A 14,537-nucleotide genomic window follows, 5' to 3' on the forward strand; every position below is an offset into this window, starting at 1 on the left:
GCTCGTATAAGGACATGTTTAGTCCGAATCACATGGAGATGTGAACCCACGGCTAGTCGTATCAATGAACCATTGAGGGCCACACAAGTACTAGCTTTCTAGATCCCGTTGAGAAGTAAAATAGTTCAATGTGTTGAACGGCTTATAAAGGAGTTTATAAGCGTAAAGAAAATTAGAAGTATGACTTCTATAAAGGAGAAAATAGTTCAATGTGTTGAACGACTTATAAATGAGTTTATAAGTGTAAGGAAAAATAGAAGTATGACTTCTATGAGAGAAATATAAATTCTGATTTATGGAAGTGTTCCTAAATTAAAATTTGGCCAAGAGAATAATGTAATTGAAAATTGTGATTTTCATAAACATTATTATTATGGACTAAATAAATTAATTCAAGTGTTGAATTAATTAAACACTAGTGGACCTAGTAGAGTCCAAATAATTAAATTAATTCAAGTGTTGGATTAATTAAATTATATTGAGTCTTGTAGAGCTCAATTAAAATAATTATTTAACTAGTGGGACTTGGGTAAATTCAAGTAATGTTTAATTAGTCTCAAATGTGTTTGAGATAATTAAATTTAGTCCAAAGTTTTTAATTTGATTAAAAACTATATTATATGCATGCATGGGAGGTGAAGGGTTAGAGATTACTTTTTATTAAAATAATGCAAGGCATGCACCTTTTGCTTTTTGCTTTTCTCACAACCAAGACAAGAAAAATTAACTCATTTCCTTCCCTCCAACATGAGATGGCCGAAATCTTCATTTCTCTTTCTCTCCATTTTTCTTCATTTTCTTGTTCTTCAATTTGTTGAGGAAACATTATCTTCTCTTTGAAAAATCCTCACATTTTTCTAGTGCAAAATGTGAGGGGATCTACCTAGTTGGTGGTGGGCCTAATTTGAAGGAAAGATTCAAGGAGGAGGAAGCTTGTAGATTGCCATTCCTATCAAGAGCTTAGTTGTTTGACAACTAAGTTGGAGCCATTACATCAATCTATAAGATTGATAGGTAAATTTCTAAAACACCCTATGTATGACATTTTTGTGTGTTTTTGTATTTGTTGCACAAAGAAATGGGGTGGCCGAAATTTTTGATACAAAAATTTGTTTTTTAAACTTCCGTTGCGCTTCCGGTCACCGTAACCGATCCCCTTTCATCAAGCGTATATTCGATCCATATTTTGAGAAAATATCATCCTCAGCAAGAAAAGTTACTAAATAATGATAATTTTATATGTTTGAAGTAAAAATCCTAGTCTCTGTATAATTATTTACTAAGAATAATAAAACCAAGGTATTTTGAGTAATTTTTTCAAAATATATATATACCTGGAGGACCTGATTGGGAAATTTTTTTAAAGTTAAAGGACTAATTTGTGAACGACCAAAGGAAAAGGATCAAATTCAGTTTTTGTTAAACAATAGGGATCAAATTGGGTTTTTGCACGTTTCGACATCAAAGGAAAATATAATATGTTTTACAACATACATCTATCGAACAAGGTAAAATGGCAACATTTACGAAAGTAGTTTTTGATGAGCTGTGACATAATTAAAATTAAAAATAATTATGGTATTTTTTATCTTTCAATTCATTCTCTCACATATCTTTATTATACCATTACTTTATTACTTATATTTGTAAGAAACATATTCGATTTGTCGTATATGTATTTACTTATAAAAAGTATATAGTTTTTCGAACCTAAGAATTGAATTGCATATGAAAACTTTCCGATTAACTTTTTTTTTGTTTATCGAAACATTGATAATATGTCGAAGATATGTCACATCCACTCATTTTTCAAAATTTAAAAAAAAAAACTATACTAAGGAAACATTTTTTTTATTTGCACCCCATCACGATGTAAAATGTTATCTTAGTCATAAGAATGGAGTGTACAGTTGTTGGTTGATAGTTACATTTCTTAACTGATGACGTGTCAAACTATCAATTTGACACAGCCGATAGAATTAGCTGATAGTCCTCAACTGATTGTAGTAAAACTGATCATCTAGTCGACTACATAGTTCAGTTATCTTAGTTCAGTTGCCTTATATGCGCACTAATCTTCAGTTAGGCAACCAATAGTTTGTGTATTTTTAGATCAGTTCTTTTCAATCTTCTTGATCAATTTGTTCAATCTTTATTCGCCCAATTTGTAAAAATTCCAAAATAAAGTTTCAGACACTTTGGATTCTTCCAAAGTCAGGCCCAAGAAGATTTTGACTGATCTCATCAGACTCATTTCTAATAGTTCAATGAATCCTTCTTTATTGGGATCAAATTCTCATGGTGCAAGTCTAATAGCTAATGAAACGTCTGTTATTCGTTTTTGACACCTTATCAAACATACCGAGCCATCTCCTAATTTACTCTAGCCACGCCCGAGCCACCTCGAGCCAAACCCAAGCCAACCCATCTATGAACCCTACTAACCAGCCCCAAGCCCAAGAACCAGCCCCTAAGCCGCACAATCACACCTGGAAACTGACCCTATTGCATGTGTTGTGTGTGCGTGAGTTTCATAGTTGCTCTAGGACTCTACCAGCTGAGCCACCACCGAGACCAGCACACCCTAACCCTCCCTGGACCACGCCCAGACCATACCCAGACCAACCCTTACCCAATAACCAGACCTGGTCGAGCCACCTACCCCCATGCATCAAATTCCCTTCAACCAAATCCCCACCATCTACGTTAATGATCACTTGGTTCCAGCTTTCTGTTGTGTACGTGTGCAACCTGTGTTGTGTGACTAAGGACCCTTTAAAACATGTATAAACCACCTTTAAACATTACCTAGTCATGACTAGCCCCTTAAGATCATGTTGAACATAAATTTTGGAATAAAAAACACAAGTTTAGAACACATAGGCATGTAGTTACGAAAATTCAACTTGTGTGCTATGTTTTTCCTCAAAAATTATGCATAAACAATTACTATGTTCTGATGATTAGTAAAAGGAGAACATGACGTGCCTTTGCGATTTTAACGCACGATTAATCGTTGAAGATGACGAAGAACGGGACAAGACCTTGGCTTTGAATTCTCCTTGGGTTTCTCGATTTTCTTCTTCCAATTTTTGGTGTGTTGTGTGCCGTGTATTTGAAGTATTTTGAATTTTTGAGGTGAGAATTCAGACTTTGAGGCGTGTAAAAGTGTGGGGTTTGGGGAGGGTTTTTGTATAATATATACTAGTTAATCACTAACAAGGCTTTATGCCTATTAAGCCAAAAATTAGGTCCATTATTCCTAATTAGGATTTAATTAGAACATTAAAATAGTTTTAGTAAAAATAAGTCTGTGAATTTAATAGCGGGTTGTCAAAAAGTTCATATTTTTTGTTGAGAAACCAACACCGATAAAATTTACAGTCCCGACGTATAAATTCACCTCAAAACCTCATATTTTCAAAAATAATAAAAATCATCACTCATATTTTAAATTATCAAAAACAATTATTTAATAAAAACATTTTCTATTTTTCAGCCTTCGGTCTCCGTTCCTCGATCGCAACTCGAATAACCTTTAAAAATACATTTTAATGCAACCATATAGAAAAATATATTTTAAACATGTAAATATGCACAACATAATTAATTCATGCAATTAAAACATTTAATTAAAATACAAAAGAATTTAATAACTTGTATGCATGTGGTTCGCGTGGGCTTTCGAATTTTCGGGGCGTTACAATCTTCACCCCTTAAATTGAATTTTGTCCTCCAAATTCGCTTATCCATAATAACCCAAAGTTTAGGCTTAGTTCTAGTATCATTGATAGGGAGTTATAGCTAATATCCTATCATCTATGAGATCTTCTCTTCTTTTGAAGTCCAGTATATCAAGGTTAAGCCTAAACCCATAAAGATGTATTAGTTAGTCTTCCCATAAAGTATTTGGTGCAAGTGGATTTTATTTCTCATTGACCGTGTTCACGCTGGTGTGATTTTCCACCAGTTTGGAAATCTGTTCTGGTTCCTCCCATGTTTGTATCTGTTGCGACTTTGATTGTTGCACTCCCAAGAGCAGGTTGTCCACAAGTAGTATAATTCGGTGAGTCCGAATATCGTATCCACAGGGAAGCAAAGGTAATTACAAGTCCACTACAATGTCTTTTTGTTTTGTTTTGTTTCTTTTTAATTTTAATTGAATCTTTAATGGGTAAATTTTAATTGTTCAAATTTTAATTTAAGTAGTTGAGATTAAAGGATCCACTCTTGGCATTTTAATAAAATTAACATTAATGAACAATATTGAAATCCACTTAATAAAATGGTTCCAATATATTAAATAATCATATTTATATTATGTTATATATTATTATCTTATAAGTATATAATATATACCAAAACTTATAAATGTGGTCAAGTATTTATTGTGCTATATATATTTGTAAACACTAAATCAAGGTTCCCACTTTAAATGGTTGGTAAAACCAAACTAACATTTAAATGGTACCAAGAAAATATTATTATGATATATTTATATATAGTAAATCAAGGAATCCAAGTTAAATGGTTGGTAAAACCAAACTAACACTTTAAATGGTTCCAAGAATTTAATATTATAATATATTTATATATAATAAATCAAGGCATCCACTTTAAATGGTTGGTAATACCAAACTAACATTTAAATGGTTCCAAGAATTTAGTGTAACATATAGCAACAATAAATCAAAACTCCCACTTATAAATAGGGTATAAAAATGCTTAAAGAAATAAATATAACATAAACAATAAATAATGATTAAATAATATAAAACATAAATTCTTACCTTTTAATAACCTTATTATCATGCCAAGAGTTTCACCTTATCATCTCAACTTTAGGAAGTTAGCTATTCATTATTCAAAGTGTAAAACTTTGAATATGAAATTAACATGCTAATTGTATTTAAATGAAGAAATAAAGGAAAAATATAGAGAGAAATATTATGAACTCAAAGGTTTGTTCATAGAATGAGGGATATCCCAATACATTACAATGCACCCCTATTTATAGCCAATTTTGGGGAGACAACCACAAATAAAATATTATTTTTTACACAAAAGTCTTCATTGGTGTTCCAAGAAATTAATATTATATTACACATCACTTTTGAAGGTCTTCTTCTTCGAATTTGCTTCTTCACATAAAATGAAACATGTGGATAATTGAGTTGTCTAGTTGTGGTATTTTTTTCAGAATATTTGACCAAGTAATTTGAGAGATATGGTCAAAATACTAGAGCATGGTAAAACTGCCACTCCTTTGGTAACTTTAATTGTTGCTTAATTTGATCCCAATTGTGAAAGGATTTTTATCTCATACTTGCCATCAATATTGTAGATATTAACATCAACTTTCTACAGGTCCAAGAATCATCTTAATCCCATTTGCAATGCCAAGTTTATTCTTGTTTTATCGAACCTGTAAAAATAGTAAAAACTTATAATTACACGACAACTTATATTTTATACAATTTATTATAAAACATATAATATTTAAACATTTAATAAAACAAAAACTATATATTTATATTATAAAACATTTAATTAATGTACAATTTTTATGTTTATCACACCTCCCAACCAGCTTATTGCTAGTCCCTAGCAATTTAAGCGTTAATAGCAATACAAAACATATTGATTAATTTAAATAGAAATGTAATCAAAACTATCTAAGTGTTTAAATTAAATTTGAAAACTGTCAAAGTTATATCAAGATCATCATAATTATAATTTATGAAATAATTTGAGATGGTCAATTCAAAGCTTATTTCAGGTAGTTAAGTGTACACGGCCTTCAGAAATTCCTAGTAAGAGTCTCAACTCCATATCCTCACAGGTTAATAAATGTTTCTATTTATGGCAACGATTTCTCTCATGGAGTTGGAATACAGATGAATGCTCAGGAAAATGGTTTACAGAATGCAGACAGACAAACGAGCCAAACTAATCAAAAGATAGGAAATCCATTGATTTAAAATCCAGTTGTTCTTATTATATATATTTTTTTCCTGATTTTTTTTTTTTACATCATGGAATCAAACTAAGTTTATGCTTCTTGACCACATATTTATTTAATTTGTACAATGTATTTCTCTCTCTCTTTCTTTTTTTTTTTATTTGTATTTTTATGAGAGAAAAATGGGTCGCAGCATATAACTTAAATTACATAAATCTTCAACATCTTTCTTTCTTTTTTTTTCTTCGCTTTTTTTTTTTCAGGAAATATCAAATTTTTTTTTCAAAATAAGAACTCAAGATCTAAACAATTGATAGCCTCTCCGATGATCAATAAAGGCTCGCAAGCTGTTTTCTCAATCCTCTCCACTCACTCACAAAATATGTGTGAGTTCAAAAATTTTAGGCACTCTTATAAGGTATATCTTGGGCCATATACTTTAATACCTGATTTTATCACAATGGTTAATCACTCAAAAAGATTTCATAAATCATATTTTTATATTGATCAGAATATTAAAATTGACATTTTTTTTTCAAATAAAAATATAAACATTCTTAAATAGATTAATGCATATTCTAATTTAAATCTTTCAAACATGTAATGTATAACATTTTTGCAAAAATTACTAAGATACAAACAATAAACATGATTTTATTTTAAAATAATATATATTTTTAATTTTAATTTTTTTAAATGTTTTTTATATAAGTTTGTTCTCCCCCCAATCAGAATATGACATTGTCCCTAATGTCAAAATAACTAGTAATAAAGAGTGCATAATGAAAGAGATATCACCTGGAATTTTATTGAAGATAACAAACTGAAACAAATGCAAACCAATCCACGACTTTTGAATCAATGATCCAACTTCCTTTTCTTACTGCTTGATTGCGACCAATTGATCTTTGTTATCATCGGATCAGGCTTATGAACAAAAGCTTCCAAATCATCAATTAATTGATCGGCAGTCGAAGCACAGATGAGCATCCGTCGTGAATTTTCTGAAATGAAATTCTGTTCCACAGCTTTATCAAGAAATGTCAACAAACTGTCATAATAATTATTGATATTCAACAAGCCCACAGGTTTATTATGGATATTAAGTTGTGCCCAAGAAACAGTGTGAAAAATTTCTTCTAATGTACCAAAATCACCTGGTAGTGCGATAAAAGCATCAGAATTTTCAATCATTTGAGTGATTCTTTCATACATAGAAGAAACTTTTAATTCCTCCCCAATCGTAACACCTGTAATATTTCCTTCAGCTAAAGCTATAGGAATAATACCCAAAACCTGACTACCTCCAAGATGAGCATATGTCGAAACAGATCCCATTAACCCAATATTACCTCCCCCATATACCAAGTGAATTTTTCTCTCAGCCAATATCTTTCCAAGATTATTCGCTGCTTCTACAAACACTTCATTTTTTCCAGGACTCGACCTACAAAATACACAAATATTTTTCAATGTTTGTGCAGAGGATCCAGCCATGTTTTTACTTTCTTTTTTTTTCTGCGAAAATAGAGAGAAAGATGAGAGATTTTATAGGGGTAATATGTTATCATGACAAAACTATGGGTCACAGCTGTAAACAGAATAAATAGTAAAAACAATAATGACACACATGCATATAAACAGTAGTGTGATTGTGGCTCACAATTTTCCTCTAGTTTTACGTCCAGAAACGGCTTCAACGCCTTCTATGAGTCGAGGATATGCTTCCCATCCAATTTTCTTATAAATTGGCAAACAGGGTCTTTTTTAGTCAGATTCCCAAGACTATGACGCTCATCTTGAAATTGTTTCTATAAACGGAGAAGTTCAATATGCACATGTCCACTAGAATGCGTCTCAAGAGTCAATAAGATGTTATCCAAAGACTCCTTACTCAGCCCATTCTTAATGAAACCAATTTTATCTTCTCTGTTATCGGAAACACATCCCAAAGATCTGCATCGTTTGTCACAAGTCCATCTTGCACACTTATGACAAACCCCTAAACTTTTTGCCCTTCGTTTTTTCGCATAAGTGCTTTTTCCTAATCCAGGCAAATACCGAATGAGCAATGATTGTGGAACTTCTCCTCCTAATCGGACCTTAGCTTCAATTACAAGACGGATATCTTCTGGAATTCCTTTTTGCATTAGCAATCTCAATCTTTCACACCTTCCTGCATAAATTTTTCTTAGAACATTTTCAGAAACAGAGGGAAAATATTTACAAATTTTTGAGAGAATTTCATCCATTTTGAAAAGAAAAGAAATAATTTTTTTTTATTTTTGTATCAGCAATTGTGGGAAACTGATTTAACCGACTATGAGAGTCACGGAGTACCGTTATCCGCCATTTAACCGGGAAAATAAAAAGATTAAGGAAACCTGAAATAAAAACAAACAAAATAAAATCAACATAAAAATTTAAGGATCAGAAAGGGAAATAACTCTTCTTGAAAGATTTCATTTTCCAAAAATGGTTTAAGCCTTTGTCCATTCACTTTAAAAACATCACCATTTTTAGGATTTTCAATATCCACAGCTCCATAAGGATACACATGCTTTACAACATATGGGCCTGTCCATCTTGATCGTAATTTTCCTGGGAATATGTGAAGTCGAGAATTATAAAGCAAAACTTTTTTACCAATCTCAAAAGATTTTCTAAGAATTGTTTTATCATGAAATGATTTGATTTTTGCTTTATAAATCCTTGAATTCTCATACGCATCATTTCTGAGTTCATCAAGTTCATTAAGTTGCAATTTACGCAATTTGTTGGCATCATCCATGCTTGAATTTAAAGTTTTGATCGCCCAATAAGCTTTATGTTCCAATTCCACAGGCAAATGACAATGTTTTCCATAAACCAACCTATAGGGAGACATATTCAATGATGTTTTAAAAGCTGTTCGATATGCCCACAGTGCATCATTAAGTCGCAGAGACCAATCTTTTCTAGTTGAGTTAACAGTTTTTTCCAAAATTTGCTTTATCTCCCTATTAGCTAATTCAACTTGTCCATTTGTTTGAGGATGATAAGGAGTTGTTACTTTGTGAGTAATACCATATTTTTTCATTAATGAAGCAAATGGTTTAGTAACAAAGTGAGTTCCCCCATCACTTATCATAACTCGAGGAATTCCGAATCTACTAAAAATATTTTCTTTCAAAAATTTGATGACGATTTTATGATCATTTGTTCGACATGGAATTGCCTCTATCCATTTGGAAACATAATCAACTGCAACTAAAATATACAAGTATCCAAACGACGGTGGAAAAGGTCCCATAAAATCAATTCCCCAACAGTCAAAGATTTCAATTTCAATGATAGGATTTAAAGGCATCATGTTTCTTTTTGAAATTGCACCCAATTTTTGACAATTTTCACAGATCTTGCAGATTTCGTGGGTGTCTTTAAACAAAGTGGGCCAATAAAATCCACACTGCAGGATTTTTGCAGCTGTTTTCTTTGAAGAAAAATGTCTCCTGCATGCTTCTGAATGACAAAATTTAATGACACTACTTACCTCATTGTCGGGTATGCAACGTCGAAAAATTTGATCTGGACAGTACTTGAACAGATACGGATCATCCCAATAAAAGTTTTTTACCTCATTCAAAAATTTTCTCTTATCTTGGGAACTCCATTGCGGTGGCATTTTTCCTGTCACAAGAAAATTTACTATATTAGCAAACCAAGGTGTAGTAGTAACTGAAAATAAATGTTCATCAGGAAAATTATCATTAATTGGTGTCATTTCACAAGATGATCATGTTACTAGTCTTGATAAATGATCGGCTACGACATTCTCGGTTCCTTTTTTATCTTTGATCACAATGTCAAATTCTTGGAGCAACAAAATCCATCGTATCAGTCGCGGCTTTGCATCCTGTTTCGTCAACAAATATCTAATTGCAGAATGATCAGTAAACACAATAGTCGTTGATCCAATCAAATAAGAACGAAATTTATCTAATGCAAATATTACAGCAAGTAGTTATTTTTCAGTTGTGGAGTAATTCATTTGAGCATTGTTTAAAGTTCTACTTGCATAATATATCACATAAGGCTTACCGTTTCTTCTTTGACCTAGTACTGCACCGACTGCATAATCACTCGCGTCGCACATGATTTCAAATGGTAAAGACCAATCAGGAGGTTGCATGATAGGAGCTGATGTTAAATGTCGAATGATTTTATCAAAAGCATTTTGACAATCTTGAGTCCACTCAAATGCAGTGTCTTTTGTTAAGAGGTTACAAATGGGTTTAGAGATTAAACTAAAGTCCTTTATAAACCTCCTATAAAATCCAGCATGTCCCAAAAATGAGCGAATTTCTTTAATGGTTTTTGGAGGGGGTAAATTGGCAATGACATCAACTTTTGCTTTATCAACTTCAATTCCATGAGATGACACGACATGTCCCAAAATAATTCCAGAAGTAATCATGTAATGACATTTTTCCCAATTTAAAATAAGACCTTTTTCCTCGCATCTTTTTAAAACTTTTTCCAAATTTTCAAGACAATTATCAAATGTATTCCCAAAGACAGTTAAATCATCCATGAAAATTTCCAAACAATTTTCAACCATGTCGCAAAAAATGCTTAGCATACATCTTTGAAATGTTGCTGGGGCATTGCATAATCCAAATGGCATCCTTCTAAATGCAAATATTCCAAAAGGACATGTGAATGTAGTTTTATCTTGATCTTCGAGTGCAATGGGAATTTGATAATAGCCTGAATATCCGTCAAGAAAACAGTAGTAGGGATGACCAGCTACTCTTTCTAAAATTTGATCCAAAAATGGTAATGGAAAATGATCTTTTCTAGTGGCATCATTTAATTTTCTATAGTCAATACACATCCGCCAACTAGATGGGACTCTACTTGTTAACAATTCACCTTTTTCATTTTTTATCACTGTGATGCCAGATTTTTTTGGAACTACTTGTGTTGGACTTACCCTACTTACTATCAGAAATAGGGTAGATAATCCCAACATCAAGTAGTTTGAGAACTTCAGTTTTCACAACATCTTTCATGTGTGGATTTAATCTCCTTTGTGTTTGTTGAGATGTTTTTGCATTTTCTTCTAAGTGAATTTTGTGTGTGCAAATTAGTGTATTAATGCCCTTGAGATCTTTTAGTGTCCAACCAATTGCATTTTTATGTCTTTTAAGCATATCAACTAATTTACCTTCTTGATCACTTTCTAGTTTGGAAGAAATTACCACTGGATATGTTTCATCTTCTCCAAGAAATGCATACTTCAATTCTTCTGGCAAGGGTTTTAACTCCAATATTGGTGGTTCGTCTTTGTTCTCATATTTTGCATCAAATTCTTTCTCTGATCCTGTTAACGAGTGATACCTGATAAAATCATCAGGATCAATTCAATATTTTCTTTAACAGTTTCAATTGAACAAATATCTAATTGATCACGAGTACTCCCTTCTTGAATGTTTTCTTCCACAAGAGTTTCAATAAGATTTTCATCTTCACTTTCGTCTCCTTTGTCATGTGGTTGCTTACAAAGATTAAAAATATTGAGCTCCAAGGTCATGTTACCAAATGACAACTTCATTATTCCATTCCTGCAATTTATAAGAGCATTAGAAGTTGCTAAAAATGGACGACCCAAAATTACAGGAATTGCATTACAAGCTTCGATAGGTTGTGTATCTAAAACTATGAAATCGACAGGATATACAAAGTTATCAACTTGGACCAACACGTCTTCTACCATACCTCTTGCCACTTTAACAGATCTATCGGCAAGTAAAAGTGTTACCGAAGTAGGTTTTAACTCGCCTAGATTGAGTTCTTGATAAACTGAATATGGAAGTAAATTCACACTAGCTCCAAGATCAAGCAAGGCTTTTTAATCTTTCGTTCTCCAATAATACAAGAAATAGTAGGACAACCAGGGTCTTTGTATTTCAAAGCATTATTATTTTGAATGATTGCACTTACTTGTTCTGCTAAAAATGCTTTCTTTTTCACATTCAATTTTCTTTTCACAGTGCACAAGTCTTTCAAAAATTTGGCATATGATGGTACCTGTTTTATTGCATCTAATATAGGAATATTAACTTTTACTTGTTTAAAAATATCATATATATCAGAATTCAAATTTGATTTTTTTGTATTTTTCAATGCATGAGGGAATGGTGGTGACACTGTCTGTTGAACCTCCTCTTCGCAAGTTATGGGTTCCACTTCCTTACCCTTTGGAGTTGATTTATCATCATCTTCACAAGGTTCAAGAATGGAGTTTTCCACAACCTTACCACTTCGAAGGGTAATAACAGATTTTACCTGATCCATCGGTTGAGTTGCAGATGTTCCAGTTTGTGTATGATGATCCTTGGGATTAGGCAAAGGTTGTGAAGGAAATTTACCTTTTTCATGAACATTAAGTGCAGATGCAAATTTAGCAAGAGTATCTTTCAAATCTGTCATGGTTTGAGCAGTTTGAGTATTGATAGACTCTTGCTTTGCAATGAACGAATTCAATGTATCTTCCAAATTTCTTTTCGGAGGAGGAACATGAGGTGCATAATTTTGAAAATTTTGTTGATTTTGAAAATGTGGTTGCGGAAATTGTGCAGCATTATCATTCCTCCAACTAAAATTTGGATGGTTTCGCCAACCTGGATTGTAATTTTGAGAAAATGGTTCAAAATTTGGCCTTTTGAAATTGTTCAAAACATTGGCTTGTTCATGGAGACATTCTTTAAAAGAGGGCAAAGTGGGACAATCTTTTGTAAAATGATCACTTGTATCACAGATGTGACACGCAATTTCTTGAACAGATTTTAATTGACCATTCTTTTTCAATTCAAGTGCCTCAACTTTTCTTGCCAAAGAGGTAAATCTAGCTTGAAGATCATGTTCATCTTTGAGAGTGTACATACCTCCACCAGATGTAGGAGATTGAATCTTGTTTGATGGTTCGATAGTACCTATAGTGTCCCAATTTTGAGCATTTTCAGCTAATGAATCGAGATACTCAATTGCCTCATTTGGATCTTTATCTTCAAATGTTCCATTACACATAAATTCAACCATTTGCCTATCTTTAGGTGTTAAGCCTTCATAAAATTGAGAAACAACTCTCCAAATTTCAAAACCATGATGTGGACAAAGATTAAGCAATTCTTTGTATCTATCCCAACACTGATAAAAAGTTTCTCCTTGTTTTTGAGTGAAAGTGATGATTTGCCTTTTGAAAGAATTTGTTCTATGAGATGGAAAAAACTTTTTCAAAAATTGTTGTTGCAATTCATCCCAAGTTCGAATGGATCCCGATCTAAGATTTTGTAGCCAAGTTTTAGCTTTATCTTTTAAAGAAGGAAAAAGCTTAAGGCGAATGTTGTTCATGCTACAATTTAGATCATTATATGTGTTGCACACTTCTTCAAACTCTCGTAAATGCATGTATGGATTTTCGGAATCTAAGCCATGAAAGTTGGGTAAAAGTTGGATAATACCCGGCTTAAAATTGAAATGAGATGCATCAGGGGGAAAAACTAGACATGAAGGTGCACTAGTACGTGTAGTATTCATGTGATCTCTAAGTGTTCTTCGTCTATCATGATCATGTTGAGATTGAATTTCATCTTCATTTTCTTGGATGGGTTCTTCCGCCATGTTTTGTAAAAATAAAGGGTTATTTCGAATGATTCGACCACTAAGTGTACGTGACCAAATGCTCATGCAAATGCAAATACAAAAGAATAAAAACACACAAAAGCAATAAATATTCAAATAAATAAAAATAAACTATAAACAAAATTAAATAGACTTGAAATTAAATTATACTTCCCCGGCAACGGCGCCAAAAACTTGTTGCGACTTTGATTGTTGCACTCCCAAGAGCAGGTTGTCCACAAGTAGTATAATTCGGTGAGTCCGAATATCGTATCCACAGGGAAGCAAATGTAATTACAAGTCCACTACAATGTCTTTTTGTTTTTGTTTTTGTTTCTTTTTAATTTTAATTGAATCTTTAATGGGTAAATTTTAATTGTTCAAATTTTAATTTAAGTAGTTGAGATTAAAGGATCCACTCTTGGCATTTTAATAAAATTAACATTAATGAACAATATTGAAATCCACTTAATAAAATGGTTCCAATATATTAAATAATCATATTTATATTATGTTATATATTATTATCTTATAAGTATATAATATATACCAAAACTTATAAATGTGGTCAAGTATTTATTGTGCTATATATATTTGTAAACACTAAATCAAGGTTCCCACTTTAAATGGTTGGTAAAACCAAACTAACATTTAAATGGTACCAAGAAAATATTATTATGATATATTTATATATAGTAAATCAAGGAATCCAAGTTAAATGGTTGGTAAAACCAAACTAACACTTAAATGGTTCCAAGAATTTAATATTATAATATATTTATATATAATAAATCAAGGCATCCACTTTAAATGGTTGGTAATACCAAACTAACATTTAAATGGTTCCAAGAATTTAGTGTAACATATAGCAACAATAAATCAAAACTCCTACTTATAAATAGGGTATAAA

The 14,537-nt window shown here is 32.0% G+C and overlaps 1 protein-coding gene and 1 long non-coding RNA gene across 9 annotated transcripts in view; both read right to left on the bottom strand.

Annotated features, from left to right (window-relative positions):
• Window positions 1-14,537, bottom strand: part of LOC140803368 (uncharacterized) — a 102,331-nt gene that overhangs the window by 65,196 nt on the left and 22,598 nt on the right. The gene's annotated exons all lie outside the window — the stretch shown is intronic.
• Window positions 2,532-12,301, bottom strand: LOC140803619 (uncharacterized). The gene is given in 8 exon segments (XM_073159521.1): window positions 2,532-2,773; window positions 6,847-7,262; window positions 7,850-8,006; window positions 8,085-8,188; window positions 8,467-9,359; window positions 9,495-9,631; window positions 11,786-11,851; window positions 11,854-12,301. Coding segments are annotated over 8 exon segments (2,463 nt in total).

This window comes from Primulina eburnea, chromosome 10, assembly GCF_022965805.1.
Source record: "Primulina eburnea isolate SZY01 chromosome 10, ASM2296580v1, whole genome shotgun sequence".
Taxonomy (NCBI): domain Eukaryota; kingdom Viridiplantae; phylum Streptophyta; class Magnoliopsida; order Lamiales; family Gesneriaceae; genus Primulina; species Primulina eburnea.